Consider the following 25,162-nt stretch of genomic DNA (forward strand, 5'->3'; position numbering starts at 1 on the left):
CTTTGTCATACGAACCCGCAGCCGGTTGCGCCGAGCCGCGCAGAGCCGCGGGGGAACGAGCGGCCGGGCCGCCCCCGCGGGGCTGCGCCGTCCAGGTGCGCACGGGGGGCCGGGCCGGGCCGGGCCGCTCCGCCCCGCCGCCGGTACCGCGGGCCGCCCCGCGGGGGGGGGGGGGGGGGGGGGGGCGCGGAGCCGAAGTTCGGGGAGCCGCTTGCGGCCAGGCGCTCGCGGCGGCGCCGCCGGGGGGGGGCCCGGGCCGCCCCCCCCGGCCGCTCCGCCCCCCCGGCCGCGCCGGTCCCGGCCCTTTGTGCTCGGTGCCGCCGGGCCGGGCCGGGCCGGGCCGGGCCGGGCGGCGGGGTCCCGCCCCCCCGCAGCCCCCGGGGGGGCGGCCGCGCGGAGGCGGTCGGGCGGGGGGGCGGGCGCGGCCCCCCCGCGGGCCCCGGCGGCGGCCCCGCCCCGCCGCGCTCATTGGGACGCGGCGCACGTCGCGGGGCGGCGCGGCGGCGGGGGCGGGCGCGGGCCCGGGCCAATGCGGCGCGGGCGGAATATTCCACCCGGCTCCGCCAGCAACAAGTGCGGGGGGGTCCGGGGGGGGGGGCGGCGGGCTGACGTCAGCGGGCGGAGTATTATGGTCTGGGCTGCGCTGGCGGCTGCCTGTGTGCTGCGAGCGGCCGCGTAAACATGGAGCTCTCGGCCGTCGGGGAGCGCGTCTTCGCGGCCGAGGCCCTGCTCAAGCGCCGCATCCGCAAAGTAGGTGCCCCCCCCCGGGCCCCCCCCGCCGCCGCCGCCCGCCCCGCGCCAGGCCGCGGCAGCGCGGGCAGCTCCGCGCCCTCCCCCGGCCGCGCGGCGCTGCGGCGGCCCCGGCCCCGGCCCCGGCCCCGGCCCCGGCCCGCGCGGCGCCGACTGCGGCTGGGCGGCCGCTGGGGGCGGCTCTCGGCCGCCGCACGCAGGGCCGGCGCGGGCGGGCTGCCGTGCTGCGGGCCGGGCGCCGCGGTGCGCTCGGCTGGGCTCGCTCGGCTGCGCGGGGCCGCTGCTCGCCTATTTTTTTGTTGCGGCTCCCGCCCCCCCCCCCCGCCCCCCGGGCCTCCTCCTTGCATATTTCTGACACACGCCTTCGGTGCAGGCGTGTGTTTGTTGCATGCGTGTTATTGCATGTGCAGCTTTGTTGCAGGCGTTTATCGCGATTTCCCTCCATGCATATTTATTTTTTCTCTTTGCATCTGCAGGGGCGCATGGAATATCTCGTAAAATGGAAGGGCTGGTCTCAGAAGTAAGTACACTCTTTGTACAATTTTGCAGCCTAGGAACTGTGCGGAAGATGGTTCATTGTAGCTATTATTTCCCATTGTAGTAGAAAGGAAAGTTGGATCCATTTCTTTAGGCCATGTATTTTTTTAAATTATTGTTATTACTTAGTCCTGATGCCCTTCCCTCTCTCTGTGCCTCCCCTGCCAGGTACAGCACTTGGGAACCCGAGGAAAACATTCTGGATGCCCGGCTGCTTGCAGCCTTTGAGGAAAGGTACAAGGCCTTTGCTAGCCGCAGCCATTGCACTTGTAAATATTTTGCTGTCTTGTAGCTATGCTGAATTGAAGCTCTGGTTTTTTTAACACCTCTAGGGAGCGAGAAATGGAGCTATACGGGCCTAAAAAGCGAGGCCCCAAGCCCAAAACCTTCCTGTTGAAGGTAAGGAGCGAGGAGCCCCGGGCGCGTGTCGGCGCGGCTTCGCCGGTGAGCGGAGGGGCTGCGTGCCGCGGCGGGGAGCGCGGAAGGCGGCGCGCGGCCGGAGGGGTCCCTCTCCGGCTCCGTGCAAAGGCAGCCTCTCGTCTCGCAACGTGTAATTATGCAGCCGGATGGCAGGATAATAAAGTCACCGGTTGATTTATCTTCTTTGCACTTTGCAGGCCCAGGCAAAAGCAAAAGCCAAAACCTATGAATTCCGCAGTGACTCTTCCAGGGGGATCCGGGTGCCGTACCCCGGCAGGTCCCCCCAGGAGCTGGGCTCCACATCCCGAGCTAGGGAAGGACTGAGAAACATAGCCCTGGCTCCCCAGAGCAGCACCAGCAGCAGCACCCCCAAGGGAGACAGCATCCGGGACCGGGTTATAAGAGTGGAAGAGAAACCGGGGGAGACCCCCAAAAAGAGAGGCCCGAAGCCTAGGAAAGAGCTTTACAAGGACCTGACGGAGACTCTGGATGCCTCCAAGAGGAAACTGGGGGAGCCAGGGGACAAGGTGGGGGACTACCTCAAAGCCAGGAAGATAGAGGAGTCGGCCCCGGGGGCGGCAAAGTTCAGCTCGGGACACAGTGTAATCCAGCTAGCCAGGAGGCAGGACCCCGACCTCTCTGGCACCATGTCCAGCCCTAACAGGGTAGAGGTCGGCATGAAGCTCGGAGCCGCCGAGACTTACGCTCCCAGGGTCGCCAAGCACAGGGCAGACTTCCTGGACCCCAAGGGGCAAGGAGGATTGGACCCCGGTGGGCCCAAGATCCTGCACAGCGCGGTGAGCCCCGGCTCCGTGGGCAGCCTCTACCGAGACGGTGTGGGAAGCCCGGCGGGGAGGCCTTCTCTCATTGCCAGGATCCCCGTCTCGCGGATTCTGGGCGACCCGGAGGAGGAGTCCTGGAGCCCGTCGCTCAACAACCTGGAGAAGGTGGTGGTAACTGATGTGACATCTAACTTTTTGACCGTCACAATTAAAGAGAGCAGCACGGACCAAGGATTCTTTAAAGAAAAGCGATGAGTCTTTTCGTTGTTGTCGGTGGTGGGTTTTTTTCAGTCTAGATCCAGACAAAAGCTTGGTTAGAGCTTGGTGGGTTTTTTTTTTCCTGGAGAGGATTTAGAAACTGTCCTAAATTCATTAACTCATTCTGGTTTTTTTTCCGTCTTACATTTCGTTGGAAAGATTATCTCTAGAGTTATATTTTCTATTAGATGTAAATATGTTATTTAAGAAGAAAATGCTTATATATATATATCTATATATATATTTCAACTCTAAGTTGTTTTATTTAAATGGAGACAACAGTGACTGCTCAGTTGCTCTTAGAAAGGACAATAAAACTGAGAACTAATGGAGTTCATGCATCTGTTGCAGGAGCCGGTGTACATAATGAATGATGTTCATAGCTAATTATGTTGTTGTTTTTTTTAACTATTATTTTTCATATGATGCTATGGATGGTGAAGGGGGAAGTGTTATTCCCTCGGTGGGCAAAGTGCCCTGATTTCTTGATTGTGATATAAGGTGTTGCTTGTACAATCAAGTGTGCTGTATCCAGAACTGTCGCCCTTGGCAGTTGAAGTAAGCACTTGAATTTACAGTATTGTTGGGGAGGGGGGTGTTTCCAGTTAAAAGAAAAAAAAAAAGTTGCTACAAAATTGGGGTGGGGAAAAGCAGAAGTCCATAAAAAGGCTAAAACTGTTCTAGTGGAGTATTAACTTGAATTACCTTTTCTTACAAGTGAAGAGGAGGTTTGTATGTGTAAGATTCCTAAAAGGGGTGATACTGAAATGCACTTTAATAGAATTGTCATAGCAGTTATGGGAGACAGAACTGAGCTGAGAATCTGTTTTCATTTTGTCTGGTTGCTTGATTCTTTTCCCCCACCCACTTCAAAAAAAAAAAAAAAATCTGTTTACATTCCTGAGATGCCAGAGAAGTTTGGGAGGGTAGCATGTCACTGCCCATATTTAGATGCTCTATACTGTTATAGAAAGTGGATTTCTTTATTTTAATCCGCAGTTCACTTTGGACTGCTGGAAGACTCCAGATAATGTGTTTGGTAATATCCACATCTCTGACAAATCCCAGAGCCACCTTTATGCATTCAGAGACAATAAATATTTCCCTTTTCTTATGCTAGTTAAACAATAGCCAAGAGGCTAAATATTCCTGTGCGCAGAGCAGCTCCTGCTGACTCTGGTGGCTTTTCGTGTTTTTATTTGCCTGCATATTTCTTCGGGTTTTGAAGGACTGTGCAGTTTCCTTCTCCCAGGGCTCAGGCAGGGCACAACAGTGAGGATTTAATGGCTCTGAACGAAATGCAGCAGTTTCCCTCGGCTGGTATTGACCAGCAACCCGCTGCTGCCCTGCAGGAAGCTCGTGGCGGTGGCTCGCGGCAGATGCAGGAGCCCGGTGCCCGCCTGCGCTTTGCTCGCTCTTTCTCTCCGGACTGTTACAGCTGAACCGAGTTGAGGAAGAGGTTGGGGTCTTTTAGCCCGGTCTGGGAAGAGAGCGTAAGCATTTTGTTGTGTGTTTTTAGTTGAAGTATAGCAGGTGTCCTCATGTCCTAACATATTGATTTAAGCATCTCTGTCGGTTCAAAAGCACAAATCTGTCCAGCAGCCCCTAAGGGCCGGGGCTGGGAGAGACTGGCCTTTTCCATCCCGATTGGCCCAGTGAAGCTCTTAAATGCTTTCTAATTTGGGGACTGCACATAAGATGAAAGCACATGGGGCCTAATGGGAAGAGAAAGGGGCTCAGGCAAGGAGCGGCCTTTGCTGCTGTTAGGCCCATCTGGATAATTATGGCTCCACCTTTCCTAGTCCCCTTCCTCTTCCATCTTGGGGGACTTTTGCCTTTGTCAGAGGACGTAGCAAGAGGATGCTGTATTGACTGTACAAAGGGAGCTGGTTCTGCAAGTTGCTATTATTTTTTAAGGCATATTTTGTAAAATTGAGATTTTTAACTTGGTTTGTACAAAGAACTGAAGCAAGCAGCGTGCCGGCGTCAGTGCTGGTTTCTAGAGAAGCCGACGCAGGACATGTATGTTGTCAGACGGACAATGATGGGGATTTAGCTGCCCTTCCTCCACCTGCTGAGATACCGAAGGTTGAAAAATACCTCCCTTTGCAAAACAGACCATAGCAGAGCTCCTGCCTGGCTCCCGCGTCGGGGTGTGGTTTGGATTTGGTGTGCTTCACTCCCGCCCTGTATCAGTACGTGTGTGTGTGTCGAGACGCGCACGTACATAAAGCAAGACATACATGTGGGTGTATATGTGTGTATGTATATAGCGACGTATATGCCGAGTGTGTGGGGGTGTGTGTGCGTGTGAATTATTTAAATCTAAGACTTGTACAAAAAAATTTGGCTAAATCTCAGTCTCAGAAGTGAAGCTTAACTACGTGTCTTCTGCCAGCCGTGAATGTCCATATGAGACCTGCTTTTTATGTGAGTTTAAATATATACTTTGTAAATAGAAACGTGTCTTTCTTCCGTTTGTGGCCGCGGGGCGAGGAGGGGAGCGGGGCTGGGGGCGGCCGGCGGGGCCGGGCCCGGGGCGGGCGGTGTTACCCGACGGGGCGGGCGGCCCAGGCGCACGGGAGCCGCCGGCGAGGAAGGGGCCGGGGCGCGCAGGTGCCCGCGGGGCTGCGGCGGGGACGGGGACGGGGACGGGGACGGGGACGGGGCGGCGGCGGCCGCGTGCGGCTCCGCGGGGGAAGGCCGGGCCGGGCCGGGCCGGGCCGGGCCGGGCGGCCGCTCCGCCCCCGGAGAAGGCGCGCAGGTAGCGGGCAGGGCACGGGCGCTGCCCCGGGCCGCGTTGCTCCGCCCTTGCGCCGGGCGGGAAGGGCGCCCGGGCCCGCAGAAACGCCTCCGACGGCCCGGCCGCCGCGGAGAGGCGGGGGTGCCCGGTGCGGGCCGGGCCCCGGCGGGGCGGGGGGCTGCGCGGGTCGGCGCCCCGGGGCGCGGGGCCGCGGCGGCGGCCGCCCCTGCGCGGCGAGCCCGGCCTTTGTATTCAAATCTCCGCCGGCCGCGCCGCCGGAGGGAGGCGAGGGGCTTGTGTTGTTTTTTGGGTTTTTCTAGGCTGTGTCCTCATTAACCTCCTTTTTCTGCTCCGCTGGGTGAAAGGAGCAGACCCCCTTATTATCCGAGCTGTCAGCGTCTGTGCGCGGAAAATGAGTGTCAAGTAGGCGAAGGAGAAAGGGCCGCACAATGGCGCCTTTCTCCCCCGGTCCCAGCGGGGGGGACCCTTTCACACAGGCCGCGGCGGGGCCCCAGGCCGGGGCCGGCGGAGGGGGCGGCGGCGGCGCGGGGAGGGCGGCGGGGCCCCCCGGGACCGGCCCGCGAGCGCCGGGCCCCCCTTTGCCGGGGCGCCTGGGACGGCCCCGCGCCTCCCCCCCCCCCCCCCCCGGCGCCCGGCGGCCCGGGAGGCTGCACCCCGGCACGGCCGCAGCCCGAAGGCCCCGCGCGACGGCGGCCGCCCCGACGGGAGCCCCGACGGCGGCGCTGCGGGCCCGGGGCCTCCGCCTGCCTCGGGGGCCGCGTCGCCGCCGGGGTCCCGCGGAGGTGCCGCTGCCGGTGCCCTCCCCAGGCCGCCCGCCGCGGCTCCTTCCGCGGCTCCTTCCGCGGCCGCGGGGGCGGCACCGCCGCCCGCACGTGTGGGGCGGCCGCTGGGCGCGGGGCAGAGCGGAGACACCTGGGCGGGCGCAGCTCCGGCTCCGGCTCCGGCTCTAGCCCGCAGCAGAGCCCGGCGGCCCGCGCGGAGCCTCCCGCTGCCCGGTAGGAGCCTGGGACCGGGGAGGGGCGGGGGGCCGCGTCCCTCGGGGGGGGGGGTCCGGGGGGTCCTGAGCTCCCCCCACGGCGCCGCCGGAGCCACGGTGCCGCCCCGCGCAGCCCCAGCGCCGGCCCCCGGGTCCGTCGGCAGCGCACCGGGCCGGGGCTCCCGGAGCCTCCGGGCGGGGGTCCCGGGGCCGCGGGGGGGGGGGTCCCCTGCCCCGGGAGGAGGCAGCCTGGCAGGGCCGCGGCCGGCTCCCGCTCTGCTGCCAGCCGCCCCGGGCGAGGCAGGGTCGGGGCGCGTCCCTCGAGCGGCCAGGTGCGCTCGGAGCAGTGACCACAGCAGGCTGGAAAGTTTAAAAAAATATTTATTGATATACTAAAAAAACAGCAGTGGAAAAGTTATACAAAAAGAAAACGCCTGACATACCATCTTCTAGTGTTTTCCTGCGAAATAAATTAGGAGCAGCCTAGAGGTCTCGAGTCTAAACTAGCGTTAACGTCCCAAAGTACTAGAAAACACGTATCACAAAACGCGAGCAAGTCAAGGCTCGGGCCAGGGCAGCCCCTCGTTACGGTGCGGGCTGGGCGGCTGTCCTGCCCCAACAAAGGACTTAAGCTTTCCCAGGGTAATAACATCTCCAACTTTTGTTCTCTGAAAATAAAAGCAAACAAACAGCTGTAGTTTAAAGCAATTATAAGTGTCATACAGGAACGATTTGGCTCTCTCTTTAATTAAAACATACAAATCAGACCAGTGACTGGCACAAGTTACAAGAACAATTGTTTGTTTTCATCCATCCCTCAATTTCTTTCAGTAAAAACCTTCTCTCTCCAGCTCCGGAGCCCTTCACACCCAGATCAGAAACTCAAAGCAAAACAACCCCCCCAAACCATCCCCAATCCTCCACAAACTCCAGTTTTTTGGTACAAAATATATATATAAAAATATACTAAACTTCTAAGGAAGATGACTGAATTGGCCACCTCTTCCAGTCCAATGGAAAACAACAAGTATACTTAACCAGATTATGCCTGGAGAAAATATCCATTCAATATACAAATACTGCAGGACTTTCCACATCGGAAACCCCTTAGAAAATGACAAGTGACAAACCTTTAATTGGCTGTTTGACATACAGCTAAACACTCAAACCCATAGCAGCAAACTTAAAAAAGAATAAAAAATAAAAACGGTAGACCTTGAATACTAATGGTATTGACTGGTAAACACACTTTGCACCAGCTTTCAACCTCTGTCCACAAAAGATTACATTAAGTTACTCACATAATGTGCCTTTGAGAGGCAAACTTCAGCGTGAAACTCACTCAAACACACACCAGCGGTGCTGGGAGAGGCGAGATCCTGAAACGTGAGGTCGGAAAGGGGGTTGGGGAAGGACAGGATGAGATGAAGTTTAGCGAAATTTCTGGATTATCATTTTCACCATCCTTAAAACTTTGGAATCAAACCTGCTGGTTAACAGAAAGGCACAATAGCAAGAGTGGGAAACAGCAGAGCCCTTCCGCCACCGAGAGAGGAAACGTCTGTGGACGGCGGGCGACGAAGAACAAAGCCACTCGCTGCCGAGATGTTCGGCCTCCCGGGCACAAGCCCAGGGCCCTGGGAAACTTCACTTTGGCCCCGAAGGAGCCAGCGGATGGGAAAACGTGTCTGAGTTGTTGCAGGGTGCTCTGGAGGGAGCAGCCCGCTCCGGGCGGGTCTGCGGCGAGCGCAGCGCACCTGCAGCGCCGGGAGCTCGGGGCTTCCCGCGGAGCGCCGGGGCCCTGCGGGCCGGCCCAGCCCCCTCGCACCGCCACGGCTCAGCCGCGAGCCCCGCCGCCACCGCCTCTCGTTTCCGTCCCTCGTTACGGACTCTCAGGGCCTGACCCTTTCCAAGACCATCCTCAAAGGCTTTTTTCTCCCCCCAGCACTTTGGCGGGTTGCTTGGACGCACCAGCCCCCACATCCTATTCTCAGCAAGAGCATCCCTGCCGAGCCCGCGTCTTCTCCGGGAGCGTTCGACCGGCTCCTGCAGCGCTGGAGGGCCCCGCGGGACTGCCGGCTGCCACACCGAGGACCGGGAGCGCCTCTGCCCGTCGGCGTCGCAGCTGCCCGCGGGACCCCATGGCCACCCAGCTTTGCATAGGCACAAACCTGTCACGGGACCAACGCCACAGACAAGCCTGAAATAAGGACAGTTCCAAAAGGCACATTGTCATTCAGTTTGGATTTGCAAAGGAAAGGCCAACTAGCAAATATTTGGTGAGTGGGGAAGGGAGCCAGGCTTTCCTCCGAGACCCCGGCAATCCCTTGGTTCTTCCCTGCAGACGCTCATGTCCCCAGCACGAGAGAACACCTAGCGAAGGCCGTGCCTGGAGCGCTCAGTTCTGCAACCACAGACTAACATTTCCTTGGACTTCTCAAAGCAACTGTAGTTTGTTTGGTAACGTTAAAAACTACAAGGTAAACAGAACAGACTGCGACATTTTGGCATCACGGAGTTCCAAGGAGACCTGGTCCTTCGGGAACCTCCTTCATGGACAATGCTCATTTCTTTCCACGTGGCCCTTTGCCTCCCAAAGCCAAGCACAGCACGTTTCGGGGAAGTGCAGCCAGCTGCGGACTCAAGGCTGCACAAGTCCTTTTGCAGGCAACTGGATGCAAAGCCCTCTAGCCCCAAGCAGGCTGACACAGCGGCGAAGTGACATTCAAGGCTGGGAGGCTGCGCAAGAGAAGAACTGAAGACTCCCAAGCAGTCTACACAGACGCTGTTCAAAGGCAAAAATACACCCCCGCCGCCGAATGGAAGGCATGCTGTCAACTCATGCAGGACCCCAAACTTAGGCTCCATAAGACAACAAAACCAAAGCCGTGACCAACAGGAGGGCTGCAAAATAAATACAAAATCTAAAGGAAACTGTTTCTAGATCACAGGAGTCTTTCCTGGCAATGGCTGCAGCTACCACTCGGGGAACAACCATCCCTTTAACAACCAAGCAGCAAGTGCAACCACTGCTGAGCTTTCCTTCCACCTGAGAGTTGCACGGCCACGAGCCAGCAGCCTGGGAGGCAGCATTTCCAACCTGACCGCAGTGTCTGACGGACGCAAGGGTTTCAGAAATACGTGTACCCCTAGTTTGGTCCATTTACCTCGCTGCATCGCTCTGTACCAATACTACAAGTGCCCCAGTCTGTGGCAAAATAAGATGCATGTCCTTGCGCCAGATCAGTGAGCTAGAAAGCGAATGATCCACACGGAAGCAGTAGCTAAACAGGCAGACGCACTGGACACCCCCCCGGGAGACACTTACAGCAGAGACCTTGGGAGGCACTTCCAAATTACGTATCCAGAGAGACCTGACAGATCGCAGGCATTTTCTCTTCTCTGAAAAAGGAGCTGAGCATTAACAGAAATAAAAGAAAATGACCTCAAATGCTACTGAACTTTGTCTGAACTAGTGCTGTTAATTTTGGCTTGTAAGAGTAATCTATAATAGGGAAAAAGACCTCAGTAAAAAAGCCATTATTGGTTGCAATTACAAGCCAAAATTAACAACCCTGCTGCTGGCACAGGATGGAAAGACAAAGGAGAACGGCTGCAGAAGGCCCTGCTGCTCCTCGGGGAACGGCCGAGGGTGGGAGCCGCGGGCGACTCCGGCTGCCCTTCCCGGGGCCTTTGTTCCTGCTCAGCCTCTGCTCCCCGTCCCGTCCCGCTGCTCCAGACAACCTGGGCACGTGTTGTCCTCCGCCGGCTTCGGAGCCCTCCGGTTGGAGAGAAAGGTAAACGATCAGCATAACCGAAACCCCGCAAGCGGCCGAGGCGCGCGACCTGCCTGCAGTGCCGAGCCCAGCTGGCCTCCGCGGGGGCCCCGGCCTGCCAGCAGCAGGAGCTCGGCGACCCCCCCGTCTCTTCGCAAGCTCTGGTTTTTAGCTGAGCTTCAGCACTAACCTCAAAGACAACTGCAAGTCCGAGTAACAGCCTGATCACCGTCAGGAGCGTTTGCATGTTCTGCAGGACTTTAAAAAAAAAAAAAAAAAAAACCATCCCCAACTTGATCCCTGCAAGTGCCTGGAAACTGCTGAATGTGGAGGTAAAATGGTAGCGATGCTGGGACAAGGCAGAGGAGTGGCTCTGAGGCTCACTGGGCTGTACAACAATTAATCTTCTGGACTCGGGCTGCTCTTTCATCTGAAAGCCAAGTCACTGCAAAGAAAGGAGCAGCTCACGCTGGCTCTCCCCCTTCCGAGCGAGGACCCACTCCGGGCAGCAAGGAGGCATCTCCTGCGGCCCCCCGCCGCTCTGCGAGAGCTGCCCTTGACGCCGTGTCTCGTCAGGGGCATCCAGGATTCCGTCCTTCCGAGACGGTGAGGGCCGAGTTTATTCCCCTCCCTCCAAAAAAACGATTTTTTTTTAATAAAAAATGTAAACAATAGATCCATATCAGCTGGAAATCACAACAGAAACGCTGTGGACTTCACCATCATTGGAACTGACCTAGCCCAGGAGGGCGGCTGGGCTTAATGTACCCTGAAAAACCCCCATACTACAGCTACCCCCCAGCAGCCCTCTGCATGCGGGGGACATTGGCTGTCTCATTTGGATTGACTTGCGACTGTCCTAACGGCTCACAGACAGCTTCACGGAGAGCCTAGAGGAAAGAAAAGGAACTCCTTTTCCTCTTCCGAGTATAAGCCTGTTACACAGCATCTCCACACCCCTCGCTACTGCCAGAGAGCTGCAAACCTTGTGTTCTGCCATTTCAAGCTGTAAAGCAAAGAAACCAGGTACAGTGAAACCTGGCTCGAAACGTGCCAGCCTGTCACCTCCCAGCAGCACGAGCACCTCTGCGTCTGGGGAATGGCAATAATTACACCCCATCTGGGGGCACCTGCTGTAAAGGAGGAGGAAGAAAAAGCAAGGCGGAATCCATCTTGTTCCCTGGCAGTTCTGAACAGGTTTCACTGCAGCTTTCTTCTTAGCCCCCCTGAACACAAGTCTCAGGAGGTCTCAGGAGGTCTCCAAGATGCTACAGACAGCGTCCGAGACAGCACCGGCTGCAGCACAGGACGCCTCATTGCAGAATACAAAGGCACTGCTCCCGGCCGGCTGCCGAGAGGGGCAGGGCAGGATTTTCACCTCCGCACATGGCATTCACTTAAAGAAAGAAAAACCTGATGGGAGAGCTGGGCAAAGCTAAGGGAGAGGCTGAAGGAACCTTCTCTCTCGTCTCGCGCTCCCTGGCTCAGTACTGCCGTAGGTTGAAAAAACCCACGCTGGTAGGGGACTCCTTGACTGTCACTGTGATCAGGTTAGCTGTGACATCTGTGACAAAGACGTGCTCGATGAGGCTGCGGGTGGGCTTCCAGTCCTGGCTGGTCTGGATCGAAACGGACATGTTCTGCCCCACGCCAGGGAAGGAAGCAGAATCCCGATCGGAATCCGAGCTGGTCTCTTCGCCCGTGCTCACTTCAGAAAGGGCTCCTGGCTTGCGGTTCTCCGCGGCTGCGTGCCCCTCTGGCATGCCAGCTGCACCACTTTTGGCCGAGTCCCTCTCGCCAGCGACTGCCCTGTGTGCTTGCTTGTCGCCCTTGCAGCCGTCCCCCCCCGAGAGCACCCCGCTGCTCGTAACATTCAGTCCGGCACCCGCTCCGCCACCCTTCCCGATGGCAGCACCCATGCTCGCAGCCGTGCTGCCGGAGCTTTTGGAGAGAGCGTTGCAAACGTGACGAGAGAGGCTGCTTCCGCCGGCTGGATTCTGCCCGTTTTTGACACTCTGCAAGTTTAAGGCTTGGAGGTTCAGCTCCTGACTGGACGCCAACTGGCTGCCAGGAACAGATGAACTCACGGGCGCCTTGCTGCCGTTGTGTAGTATTTGGGCTCCTGCAGCAAACCCTGATTTCTGGTCCCCCCCAGCACCGCCGCTAGGACCCTTAGCAGTTTTGGGTCCCTGTATGTTCAGCCCGAGCTCCCCAGACCCTTTCTGGTTCCTCATTTTTAAGTCCAACCCTAAGCCGCTCTTACTGGATGCCTGTGACTTCAGCGCCAGCCTGCCCAGGGGTGAGGTCTCCGCCGAGTTCTGGTTTTGGGACATCCTGTTCATGTAGTGCACGATCGAGCTCTGCCAGCTGATGGCCCGGCTCGGGCTCGTGGAACCGCTCTTCATCATGCTGGGCAGGTTTTCCGCGGACGACGCCGAGCTGAGTCCGGCCAGCGTGCCCGGGGCGTCCTTCAGCACGGCGATCCCCGCGCCCTGCGCGCTGTGCTGGGGCTGCACTTTCCCCATCAATTTGGCGCTGCCGCCCGCCTCCTTCCGCGACGTTTTTAGCACTTTTGTCAGGTTCACGGTCCGTCGAGCTGCTTTCTGCTCCGGGGGAAGAGGTTTCCGTCCACGCTTCTTTCGGGAACTGTCTTTCGTATCTGGCTTTGCAACCAGGATCTGGGCTTTCTTCTGAGGTACTGGGTGAGTCTCTCTGCCTCGAGGACCTCTCTTCGCTTCCAGGTCACTTTCATCCTCTTCTTCAGAGGAAGAAGAAGAGGAGGATGTTGAGGAGGAGGAGCTACTTGACTTGGTTTTTGGAGGCATCTCTGGTTCCTGTGAAGCAATAAAGAGGGGACAGAGAAAGAGTTAACAGAAATTATCTAAGAACAGTCATGGGTACCGCACACTTTTCAGCTTTGCCAGGCCAGGTGCCTCAAACGCACAGGCTATTTCCATGCACTCTCTGCTCTGCCAGTCCTAGATGATACGTGGCCTCTGCCTTGGAACGACTCAGCGAGCATGCACTACAAAACAGAAAAGGCTTAAATACCACGTGGAACTGCGGTGCCGTGGAACGCTTCTGTTTCCTTTTACACCATTGCCAGACCAACAATGAAGAGAAGTCCTCCTTGCTAGCCTCCTCCTCCACCTACCCGTCGCGTCGGTCTTCAAAACCTCTAAACCGGGGTCTCCGGAGGTTTAGCATCCGCGACACTGTGTTGCGGGACAGGAGCTGCTGGCGCCTGTCAAGGTAAGAAGCTCTGGGGAGCAGCCCCGGCTGCGGATTCCCACTACCACTGGGACTTACCACGTGCTTCCTGGGCCTGCCCCTGGGTCGCTTGCCTCTCTTCCGGTTCTGCACCTCTTTCTCGTGTTCCCTGGAAAAACACTGATTAAGGACAATACTTGCAGGGAAAAAACCCTAAAAACAACAAAACCAGCCTGGTTCCTCTCTTTCTTCTGCCACTGAGAGCAGACCTTGCTGGGAGGGCTGTAGGTTCAGCTCCTGTCTGAGCAGCAGCATATATGCACGTGTGGGCAGGTGTCTCGTCACCTCTATCAACACATGACAATCTTACAGGCTTCAGGCACACCGCTTACTTGAGCCCGTGCTGTTTGCTGTGGACGTACCGCATCTAAGCGCAGCAGAAGGGCAACTGAGCCCCAAGAACTCTCCTGGAACCGGGGGACTTGCACGGTGAAATCCCTCCCACGCCATGCATGAACCGTCTATCCCGAAGGAGCAGCTGCAGGTCACTGGTGTAGAAACTCCTGGTACAGACGGTGTGTGAAGCTTTTATAGCAGCCAATCTGGCCACGGCAGCAGCAGCTGTCAGCCTCTGCAGTGCCGCACAAGAAACCGAATTAGCTGAAGAGAAGGGACGTCCTCGCAGTAGGACTGAGCTCCTGGGAAAGCACGGAAGCGTGGGGGTAGTGTTCGTCCCTCCCACAACCACTTCCAACCTTTCAGGGCCACACATCACTGCCAGTACTTAAAGTTTCTCAGACTGCTGTGCACCTTAGCAGAGGCTTTTGAATGAAAATACCGCAAAGCTGCCGCTGCGATTTGAGAAGCATTGCTCTGCTAGATGACCTGCTGCAGGCTGGGAGACTCGGAAAGGCCCTGAATGTGATGCAACGTAAGGAAAAGAACTACAAACTGAGGGAAGGATTATAAAAATTGTGGCCCTAGAACAAAGGTCTGAACATCAGGATTCAGCAAGCAAGCATTTGCCCTGATACACTGGAGGAGAGAGGAACGGGAAAGTCTTTCGCGTAAAGCATGGGATTGAACTGCGTGGGTGATCGAAATATATTTACAAACTGCTAGCAGAGGCAAAAAACATTTGCCAGGCAAGACCTTCCCAATGTTATCCTAGTCCTGGTGCCTTTGTTTCACTGGCTGCCAGTCACAGGCCTGCGAAAGAGAGGTATCGATTTTTGTAACCCTGCTACTGAGAGCGACTTCCTGAGCTGCTCCCTCCCAGCCTTCGCTCCGCGACGGTCAGGGAAACTGAGATGGTTCTGGCAGTGAAGAGAGAGTTGTTTGTTTGCATCCTTGTTTGCTACAACAACATGCTGCCGCAAGGAGTTTCCAGCAGTCAGCGATACCCTAGACAGCGAGTTACCCATCTTGAATCAGTGGCTTTCCCAATTCACAGTGAAAATGGCAACGTTTCTCGTACAACGGAAACAGGAAAACAGAAGCATCTGAATTGTCCCCGGTAAGCCATTCATTATTTGTACACTTCTAGAGCTGCGCTTCCCCTTCTGCTCCGAGTCAGAAGTCTTACAGCCTCTGCGCAGAGGAGAAGCAGACGCGCTCTCTGTAAAACTTCTCTCTTTCCACGGGGTTCATTTTAGCTCTTGTGCATCTCTCGATTTGGATGTGGCAGCTCAGGCTGACGGCCATGCAGAGCCCAAGGTGATCGTACAGAAAATGTTTTCAGGTCACTATACTATTTCACATTTCTCTATTTAAAAAGGAAAGTGTTAAGCTAGAATACATATGGCTAATTAAACATTGTGCTGTCTGCAATAACCACCAGATTCCAATCTTGAAAAAATGGATCCACAAACGAGTTATAATTAAATCCTATCATAAACTTTAATGATTTTATTAATCTGGAGCCAAAATATTTGGCAGAGCTGTGCCTAACGTAGCCAGCTGGCTACTTTTTTTTATCCCCATGCACGATTCCTAATCTGTAATAGCTGCGGAACAATTGCAGTTCTCAACTCGGCTCCGTACAGTACCCCGAGCTCTTACAGGGGACACCATTTTCTCCCACCCGTTACTTCCTCATCACTGTGTTCTCCATAAATATGTTTTGGTGCCTTTTCAAGCCCACCGCCTCTGTCTCCCCACCCGGGCCCAGTCACCCCCAAGTACAGCCGAGGCGCCGACTGCTCGATGGGGAACGAGATACTTCTGCTAAAAGTTTCTGCTGAGTGCTGGTGCACTCACGCTGCACAATGAGTGCAAAACCATATTGTGCAGGACCATAAATTCTTCGTGTTTACACAGCCTGGGGGAGATGGCCCTAGGTGGACCCGAACTGTAGTTTCAAGAGGTGAACAAAAGAGACCGGCCGCAGAAGAAAGGACACACTTCGGTCTGTTGTTTCCAGCACTTCCACTACACAAGTGACCAATTAGAAGTTAATTGACTTTGTAATGTGTTTAGAAATATTTATAGTTTGCTCACTTCTTTTGGAAAGCGAGGAGGAGCCTTGGATCGAGGATGTTCTCTTCAGGTTCCCAGCTGTTGTGCCTGGAACAGAGGACGGGGACTAGCGGGGCGCGGGCGGCTCCCCGGCCCCCCCTCCGCTGCCGGCCGCAGCACCGGGCAGGGCGGTTCATCCGAGGACGAACGGGCCGTTTCCGCGGCGCGGCGCGGCCCGGGGGGGCGGCAGCGATGGGGACGGACGCGGCGAGCCAGGGCGCCCGGGGGGACCGGAGCTCCAGCGGCCACGGGCGCCGGTGGAGGAGCACGGCGGGGCGGAGAGGGAGGGCGGCCGCGAGGAGCGCAGGTAGGGGCGGCCGTCGGGGGGCCGCGCCGTCGGGGCGAGCCCCGCGCATCCCGGGGGAGCTCCGGTTTCAGCGGGCGGGAGGAGGGGAGGGGGGGCGGCGGAGCCGGTGCCTGCCCGCGGGGGGAGCGGAGCCACGCGCGGCGGCGCGGGGAGGGCCGGGCCCGCGGCCGCGCTTATTTGTAAACAAAAGGAGCGGCGCGGCCCGAACAAAAGCGGCGAGGCGGCGCCGGGCGGCTGCCTCCCCCCCCCCCGCCCCCCCCGCGCCCCGCCGGCCCCCGCGCTCACTTGGAGGACCAGCCTCGCCACTTCACCAGGTACTCCAGCTTGCCCTGGGGGAGAGAGACAGAGAGGCGGGTTAGCGGCGGCGGCGGGCCGGGGGCGGCGGCGGGCGGGCGGGCGGTCGGTCGGTCGGGGGGGGCCGGGGGGGCCCACCTTGCGGAGCCGCTTGCTGAGGATGCACTCGGCGGCGAAGACCTGCTCTCCCACGCTGCTCAGCTCCTCCATGGCGGCCGGCTGGGCTGCGCTGCGGCCGCGGCTCCGCGCAGGCACACACACAAGGGGAGCCCCCGAGGCGCGGCCCCGACGGCGGCCGCGCGCGCCCCCGCCCCCCCCATCCCCGCGCGCCCCCGGCACAATGCGGCGCGCGCGCTCCCGGCGGGGGGGGGTGGCGGGGGGGGATGGCGGGGGGGTCCCCAAATTCCCCGCCGGCCAATGGGGAGGGGGGGCGGAGCCTGCCGGCCGGCCGGGAGGGGGTCGGGGCGGAGAGGCATTGTCTGGGAGCGACCCCTCCCCTTCCTGCCGCCCGGGGGGGCGCGGCGCGGCGCGGCGCGGGGCGGCCGGGGACAATGGGGAGGGGGCCCGGCCCGGCGCGGTTCGGTTCGGTTCGGTTCTGCCCGGCCCGAGCCGCAGCGCGGTGCATTGTTCCCCGCGGGCGGCGTGTGCGGTGCGGTCCGGCTCGGCTCGGCTCGGCTCGGCTCTGCCCGGCTCAGCCTGGCCCGGTCCGGCCCGGTGCCGCAAGCCGCAGCGCGGTGCGTTGTTCCCCTCTGGATGCGGGGCCGGCTGGCGGCATGCGGTCCGGTTCGGTCCGGCCCAGCGCAGCCCAGCTTGCCGTGGACCCGGTCCGGTTCAGTCCAGCCCAGCCCAGCGTGCCATGGCCCGGTTCAGTCCAGCCCAGCCCAGCGTGCCGTGGCCCGGTTCGGTCCGGCTCAGCCCAGCCCAGCGTGCCGTGGCCCGGTCCGGCCCAGCCCAGGTGCTGGGGTGCGGATGCTTGGCCCCTGCCAGCCCCCGGGGATGGCGGCACCGGCCCGGCCCTGCGCGGCTCTCGTCTCTGCAGAGCTGCCGCTCCGGTTCCCTGCGCTGCCGCGCTCGGACACACCGGGTCCCCCGGGCTTGGCCACCGGCGCCGGCCCACGGCGCGGCCAGGGGCAGAGCGCTGGGGACGGCCCGGGGTGCAGCCCCCCACGGCCCCCGGCCTCGCAGGACTGGGACACAAGGCAGCTGCACGCTTTTGGTTCTGAAATAGCTTAATATAATGGAATAAAGCGTATTTCATCAGAGGGTGGCAATTGTGTTACAAACCATTTTGTGGCATCGGCTTACAGCCTTGGAGCCCCGTATTGCCCAGCGCAGAGTCACTTCCCTGCTGCCAAGCCGCGCTAACGAACACGGCGCGTTAGCAAACGCGCCGCGCTAACGAAGGCGCCGCGGCGGTGCGTGCTGCCGGGGCGTGCGAGGCAGCCAGGAGCTGCTACACCGCTGTAGCGCGTCGGGGGCGTGGAGGAATGAAATATGGTGCTTTACAGGCATGCAAGAAGATGAGTCAGCACCTCCGAGAGTTTACAACCAAGGGCCCCGAGCCCGCAATTAACTCTGCAGGAGCCGCGGGGAAATTAATTTCTGCAGCCCAAATTCTTCAGTGCCGTCAGCGTGCGCGGGCCGAGGGGGATTTATTTGTAGGGGCAGGATGGGGTGAGGGGGTGTCCCGCACGCGGTGTTGTATTTCAGACCCAGAGGAGTGCTCTCTGCTGAGCGAGGGATTGAGAAAAACATTTTGTGCAGGCTTCCACGAGCTCTAGAACGGCAGGTTATCCCAGCCATTGAGGATAACAACAGAATTTTGGATGCAAGATGGAAGAGGAAAATACCTGTTTTATTAACGGGATTTGGCTGAGTCTGTGTAAAGGACAGTAGATGTATTGGAGTCTTTTAGGTAATTCTCTTACTTTGAGTGCTATCACATTTTATTGTTTTCTTTTTACAATTACTGCAAGTTTGTTGCCTGCTCAGAAGAATAGTTAGAAGCTTTTTTTTAAACCAAAAATGACATAGAAGTGTAAGCCAGCACTATACTTTTTCTTCCTTCAAAGTTAATTCAGCTTTCGTCAACTCTGCTCTTTGTGTGCAGCACGTCTTAAATTTTAGCAAAAAAAAATCTGTGAGACGTTACATGCCCGCATGCATGAGCCCTGCGCACATACAATACAGTATTCATGACATTTTATGTGTCAGCTCAAGTGACTGGGCACTCTGAGGGCTCAGGAGCGAGGAATGCGTCGAGCCCTAACAGCCTCCATCTGCCTCGCAGGCAATATGAAAAGCTACGTCTAGGAAATGAGCAGCGCTTCTGGGAACAGCCCGCGGGCTCTTTCCCTCCGCAGCCGTCCGCACGGGTGTTTGGGTGACCCTTGTCGTTCCTGAGCTCCTCTTGAGTATAAAATAAAATAACAGTCTTTTCTCCCTTCATTCCCGGAGCGAAGAAGAAAAGCTCGGTTTAAACGTAGGTCGTTTGTTGGTAGGTTCAGGGAGAGTAAGAGCAGCGGAGGTTAGGCAGCAGTAGCAGACCTCGGCCAGTAAGAACCTGGATTTCTTTAACGCCTTGTGCCGCAGAGCGCTGTGTGCGCGTAGCAGCCCACCCCTCCGTTTAGACTTTGAACTGAGTTTCCTTCACCTGTTTGTGGGAGAAAGTTCTGCGTTGTTCAGTTCTTACGTGAACTGAAACCGGGCTTGAAACCTCCTGTGTCCCCTCCTCCACCGCTTACTGGGAATCCGAGAGCGGCTGTCCTGGTTCGGACCAGGGGCATGGCGCGCTCCCCGGTTCCTTCCAGTCCTTCCCGGCTGGTGGCTGCAGGTTATTTAACTGCCTTTGAAAGCTGCTGTGTTTCGTGGCTGAGGGCAGAGCGGGTATTTTCTCAGGGCACAGAGGTGCATCAAGCCCTGGTTAGAGCCATGTAACAGTCCGTCCTGGTGTAGCAGCTTTCACAGCTTGATCACAGGTCTCCCGTTGTTTGGTGTCTTTAATAAAGCCCCAGATCCTGGAGCCGTGTGAGCGAGTGAAAAATCTCACTTCTACTCAGAAAAGAAAAAGGAAAGAAAGGAAAAAGAAAGAAAACAAATCCCTATAAGCACTAAAAAAGCTTGAACTTGTGGCTTTGAAGAGTTACAAAAACAGGAAGTGAGTAAAAAAAGATCCTGCATTTGTTCATATGTTAAAATCTCGTGAGTTTTCACAGTGCATTTCAGGTTTTTTTGCTTTTGGGCTCAGCGATAGTAAAATTATCTTGCTGGAATTACAGGTGACCTCTCTCGATGCTGGGGCTGTTGATTCAGCATTGTGCGTGTTCGTCTGTGTCATTGCAGGGTTTTTAGTGCTGAAAAAATAAAATTGCCTGAGAGTGCCCTTCACCTCTGCCCGTTCGTGCTCTGCCACCGCCTCCGGCTGCCCTTGAGAGGCGAGGGGGGGGGGGGGGGGCTCGCCGGGACCCAGGGCGGCGGCGGTGATGGGGGCGGTTTCTTCCGACGACGAAGAGGAAAGATGCGAGGGAGTTGGGGTCCTTCACGGCTGGATGTTCCCCTTTCTGCCGAGCCTGCCAGAAGGGGCCGGTCGCGGTGACAGCGTTTGAGGGCAGAACTCACCAGATGCATCCGCGGAGGCCACTGACACTAACGACTTTCTGTCTCTGTGACTTCTGCCTGGAGCAGAGCAAGTATAGGAGCTATAGGAAGAAACGCCTACATGTTCCCACCAAAGCTGACCTTAGGCATGACTTTACCTGGGAATGCCTTTGGGATGAATTCTGCGTTATCCATCCCTGATAGAGACTTTACCTTCCCTGAGAAACTTGGGAACATGCGGTTAATATCTTGGCTGCCACATTCCCCAGCTCCAGCAGAGCTAAGTGACAGTGAAGCCAATAAACTCAGCAGTCGCTGAGAAAACCTTTGGCATCTTAAAAATGAGATTCCGACTCCTTAACTAATCTGGTGGAACATAATTTTATAGCTCTTCCCAAGTATGTCAGAAATCCCAGGAATGTTGTGTACCGTGCATTATGCCTGTGGCAGGGGGCCTGTCATCCGAAGGTGAAGACAGTGAACATGTAGTGTCACATGAAGTCAGTTCATCAGAGGACCAGAACCTCCCTGGTGAAATTAATGACATTTCTGGCAGGTCAGAGGAATTTGCGATAGACACACGGAGCAGGACTTAGGTAGAGCGTGTGGAGCGGCATTTGCCAGGAAAGTGTGTTTTTCACAGGGTAGTTGAATTCTGAGTGGTGAAACAGTGTGGGACTGCTGTCTTCACGCTAACCAGTCCTGCTGCTGGAGCCCGTTGTGGCATCCAGAAATTAAAGCCGCAGTTAAATTCCCATTGGTAAAATAGTTAACAAGCCAGCCTGGCTTTCTATGCTATTTTTCTTCCACCAACACTGTGAAAATTGCCTCTTACTGTAGCCTATGACTTTATCATGCTGACAAAATAGTTTTGTGCTGAATGGAGGCAGGAAACTACCAAACTTGGACAAGAGACTCGGGCACAGGTTCGGGAGCGAGGGAAGCCTGGGAGCACGCACGGCCCCGAGACGGGCTAGGGCTGAGAGCCCCCGGGCATCTGGGATCCGAGAGGAAGATGTTTCATAGCCCAGGAAATGAGCCTTTCCTCTTGCACATGTTAATACCGTGTGGAATGGGATTTCTTGTGGATGATATCCCTTCTGTGCCACAGAAAGCAGAGCACTGTGCTGCTTCTTGGGACTAACACCGTGGAAAGATCTAGCAAATGAGGCAAGTGGCATAATGAACTAGCCAGACCTGGGCATATCCCAGGATCACTGAATGTTAGTAACAAAGTGCAAAGCGCAAGTGCTGGAACCAGGTTACTGCGGTAGTGGCCGCGGCGGGGCTGTGCCTCAGCCGGGAACGAGACCCTGCTGTCGGGCTTTGCAGCAGCACCGAGTCACGGTCCCTCCCCAGGAGCCGGCAAACCAACCAGGCCTGAAGTGGGGAGGTGAAGGGGTGGAAGGAGCCCGCGTGCGGGGTGTCAGTGGCTATTTCCCCGGGGGCACTAACATCCTCAGGAGAGCAGGGGGGGCACAGACCCCACCTGATCCTTCCCAGCCGTGTGGCCAGCCAGCCCGTACCCTGAGGCTGCTTTGGTTTTGAGCTTCCAGGCAAGGTGTCAGAGGCTCTGGGAATGGACGTGGCCTCTCCGCCTTTGTGCTTTGACCCGCCGGGAAAAAGCGAGCAGCTGCCAGCGAATGCCCCGTGCTTCCAGCAAGGAGCCTGCCCCGGCCCTCCTGCTCTCCGGGGTCCGTGACTGTGATTAGTAACAGAGTTAAAGGAAAAAAGAATGGGGAGGGGGTTTCTAAGGGGTGCCAGGCACTCATAGCATTCCTGACTTCAAAGGATGAAGCCCGGGCTAGCTCAGGGCGAGCAGATGTGCCCTGGTAGCCATGTTTGATGTGGGCAAACGGTGGTCATTTTCCCGAGGCATCAGCCAATCAAAACGCAGGTATCTGCATATCATTTGGGCACTGCAGCCGAGCGCAGCTGGGTGTGAAGCCGTGCGGCTTGCAGGGATGGGGCAGCCAGGGAGCACGTTGTGCGGCAGAGCCAGAGCCCCGCCACCGTGCAAGGGAACCGCCGGGGCACGTGCGGCATCCCCTCCGTGCCATCCCCAGACTGGGCATTTCGGGGGCAGTAGGTTTCCTACCAAGTGTGTATGTGCCATAAATACATGTGTGTATGTGTTTGCTGTTATATTACCGTCTTGGAGCAGTTTGGACCCCTGAGTAGCAAGCATCTTTCTAGTGCAGGAAAAAGAAAGGGAAGCAAATGGTGTGGAAATGCATAGCAAATTGGGATGCAATACACAACAGGCCTCTCCCTGCTGTGTGACCCCCAACCCTGGGGAGGGGGGCTGGTGGGGAATGAATTACTCGGGGACGGGAAGGCGGGTGGAGAAGCAGTGTGCAGCAGAGCTTCCCAGGCAGAGCAGCAATCTCAGCTGAGCCTGGTGTCGTGCCAGGCAGCCGGCACACGTCAGTGCCAGGTTTGCTAGCAAGGCAAGTCAGAGTTCTGTCTGTTGGTTAAATGTTTGGTTGAAATGTCGTGTGATAAAAATGTAAAAGGTGTGAGATGCAAAGGGAAGGAGTGGAAAAGTCTCTCGAGGAAGGACATGCAAAATTTGACAGTAGCTTCTGGATTATGGAGCCCTGCCTGAGTGATAAGGAATAGGATGGGCTGGAAAACTGGTCCTGAGCTAGGGAGCGGGGGCAGGAAGATCCCCAGTCAGCTTAGACTGTCACAGCAGATCTTCAGTCAGCTTAGACTGTCACAGGTCTGCACGTCTGGGGGACAAATCATGTCATACCCACGGAGGGTCTGCCTCTCCCATCTGCCCTGTGGCTTCCAAGCATCTGCAGTTCTGGGGTCATGTTGTCAGAGGGGTGGAGATGGCTGGAAGATTAAAGCAGGTGTGTGACACAAGTCTCCAGGGCATCACTTGGAGCTGCCCTGTATGTTCTGGTGCAGCCGAAGCTGAAGATTTGGATTCCTGCTTGGTCAGCACCCCTGGGACTCAGGAGCTGCAAGCTGCGAGCTTCAGTGTCCCAATTTTGTTCCATTTAAAGCTTCAGCTTTTTATTTATTACTGAGCAGCACTAGAAGAGGGAATTCCTTCCCGTGCAAGTCATGCAGGCCTTTAGAGCCGAAACCGAGGAGGGGTTTATTACCCCGGGGAAACGGTCTGATGGTGTAACTCGGAGGGTGAGCGGCTCCGGTAACTTTGGGTGCCATGGCAACGGTACCGGCAAGTTTAACGTTCAACAAAACGTTCCTGGACACGGTTTTATTATAAGGCGGTCCCGCCCCCTGCCCTGCAGCCGCTCGGGGCTCTCCCGGCGCGTTTGGGACGCTGTGGCGCTGAGCGCGGCTCGGGAGCCACCGCCCGTCGGCGCTCGGTATTGCACCGGGGAGCCGGTCGGTGCCGGGGCTCGAGCCGCGCCGGTGCCGGGGCTCGATGTCGCACCGGGGGCAGCCGGTCCGGTCCCGTCGGCGCTCGGTATTGCACCGGGGGAGCCGGTCCGGTCCCGTCGGCGCTCGGTATTGCACCGGGGAGCCGGTCGGTGCCGGGGCTCGAGCCGCGCCGGTGCCGGGGCTCGATGTCGCACCGGGGGCAGCCGGTCCGGTCCCGTCGGCGCTCGATATTGCACCGGGAGAGCCGGTCCGGTCCCGTCGGCGCTCGGTGTCGCACCGGGGGCAGCCGGTCCGGTCCCGTCGGCGCTCGATATTGCACCGGGAGGGCCGGTCCGGTCCCGTCGGCGCTCGGTGTCGCACCGGGGACAGCCGTGCCGGTCCCGGTGCCCTCGGTATTGCACCGGGGGAGCCGGTCCGGTCCCGTCGGCGCTCGGTATTGCATCGGGGGAGCCGGTCCGGTCCCGGTGCCGTCGGTATTGCACCGGGGGAGCCGGTCCGGTCCGGGTGCTCGAGCCGCGCCGGTGCCGGCGCTCGATGTCGCACCGGGGGCAGCCGGGCCGGTCCCGTCGGCGCTCGGTACCGTCCCGGGGGAGCCGTGCCGGGCCTCGCTCCCGGGGGAGCGGGGATCCCGCGGGGTCCTGCGGGCACAGCTCCGGCCCCAGCTGCCCGCCGCCCCCTTTGTCAGGCAGAGGCGCTTAGCGAGGGCCGCTGCTGGAGGTGACCGAAAGGCGAGCGCCCTGCGCCCGGCCCGGGCAGCGGCAGAGCCGGGGGACGCTGTAAGGAGGGCTGCAAGGGTCCAGGCCCCCGCCCCAGGGCTGGGCTGGAAAGGCCGGGCAGGAGCAATGGCACGTTTTGGAGAGCAACTGCAGATTAAGGAGATGGGGCAGCTTTTGTCAGAGCTGGGTCTCTCTACAGCAAAACAGCGAGTTGGGGGAAAGGGGGTCAGAAAGGAGATGATGTGCAAGAGGAATGAAGACTGAGAAGCACGGCCAGATTTCTGGCCGGGGAAATGAGTCCTCCTTGTTCCTGCTGTGCTCAGAGATGGAAGGTCTGAAGGATTTTCTTTGCTGTAAACAGGGTTGTACCAAAGAAATGTTCAATGCATTCTTTTTTCTTTATTCTTCCTCCAAGTTTTTTTTTTTTTTTTTTTTTTTTTTTTTTAAAAAAAAAAAGCTCCTTGAGGGCCTGTATATTGGCAACTGTATGAATCCAGGGGCACTAGAAATGTTTCTGCCTGGGTTTTGGAACATATCACAGAGTCCATTCTTCAGCCAGAATGATACCTACCTTCACTGCAGATTTCCGCAACAAAGCCCCTGTCTCATTGAAAAAGTGCCTGTTCAGTCAGAAGCTAAATTCCCACTCACAACTGAGACAAAAATCAATTGTTAGAAAGAGATTTAGCATCAGGAAGTCGGTTCTATGAAATGTGTATTGCCTGTGTTGTTCTGGGAACTTGACTAGGAAGAGCCACTGCAAGTTTCTCGGTCTTTAACCGGTGCAATTGAGCATATGCAGCATTGCAACTACCTGACACACACTGAGGTCACCCAGCACGGCGGCATGCGGAGCCTGGCAATGTTTGCAGTTTCGTTGTGAAATCTGAAGGAT

The 25,162-nt window shown here is 57.7% G+C and overlaps 3 protein-coding genes across 9 annotated transcripts in view; 2 read left to right on the forward strand and 1 right to left on the reverse strand.

Annotated features, from left to right (window-relative positions):
- The first annotated feature begins 582 nt into the window (after positions 1-582).
- CBX8 (chromobox 8) lies at positions 583-5,209 on the forward strand. Of its 2 annotated transcripts, none has more exons than XM_064522866.1 (5): positions 583-750; positions 1,227-1,270; positions 1,456-1,521; positions 1,596-1,686; positions 1,905-5,209. In XM_064522866.1, the coding sequence occupies exons 1-5, from the start codon at positions 682-684 to the stop codon at positions 2,742-2,744; spliced, it is 1,110 nt and encodes a 369-aa protein (XP_064378936.1). In that variant the 5' UTR covers positions 583-681; the 3' UTR covers positions 2,745-5,209. The 2 variants fall into 2 exon arrangements, with proteins under 2 accessions (XP_064378936.1, XP_064378937.1); XM_064522867.1 differs by having other exon boundaries at positions 584-750; positions 1,620-1,686.
- A 1,641-nt stretch (positions 5,210-6,850) lies between these two features.
- Positions 6,851-16,994, reverse strand: CBX2 (chromobox 2). 2 transcript variants are annotated; one of them, XM_064522879.1, is made up of 5 exons: positions 16,730-16,994; positions 16,583-16,626; positions 15,973-16,038; positions 13,573-13,642; positions 6,851-13,097 (listed from the first exon to the last, which is right to left on the reverse strand). In XM_064522879.1, exons 1-5 carry the CDS (start codon positions 16,799-16,801, stop codon positions 11,748-11,750), a joined length of 1,602 nt encoding a protein of 533 aa, XP_064378949.1. In that variant the 5' UTR covers positions 16,802-16,994; the 3' UTR covers positions 6,851-11,747. The 2 variants fall into 2 exon arrangements, with proteins under 2 accessions (XP_064378949.1, XP_064378950.1); XM_064522880.1 differs by lacking the exons at positions 13,573-13,642; positions 15,973-16,038; positions 16,583-16,626; positions 16,730-16,994 and adding an exon at positions 13,208-13,288.
- Positions 16,081-25,162, forward strand: part of RBFOX3 (RNA binding fox-1 homolog 3) — a 179,945-nt gene continuing 170,863 nt past the window's right edge. The window contains exon 1 of one of the 5 annotated variants that reach the window (XM_064522872.1): positions 16,081-16,611. In XM_064522872.1, the coding sequence (XP_064378942.1) occupies positions 16,183-16,611 (429 nt within the window). In that variant the 5' untranslated portion in view covers positions 16,081-16,182. The remainder of the gene's footprint in view (positions 16,612-25,162) is intronic. The other 4 variants (XM_064522870.1, XM_064522869.1, XM_064522871.1 and 1 more) reach the window with 4 other exon arrangements.

Source organism: Dromaius novaehollandiae, chromosome 18, assembly GCF_036370855.1.
Source record: "Dromaius novaehollandiae isolate bDroNov1 chromosome 18, bDroNov1.hap1, whole genome shotgun sequence".
NCBI classification, from domain to species: Eukaryota; Metazoa; Chordata; class Aves; order Casuariiformes; family Dromaiidae; genus Dromaius; species Dromaius novaehollandiae.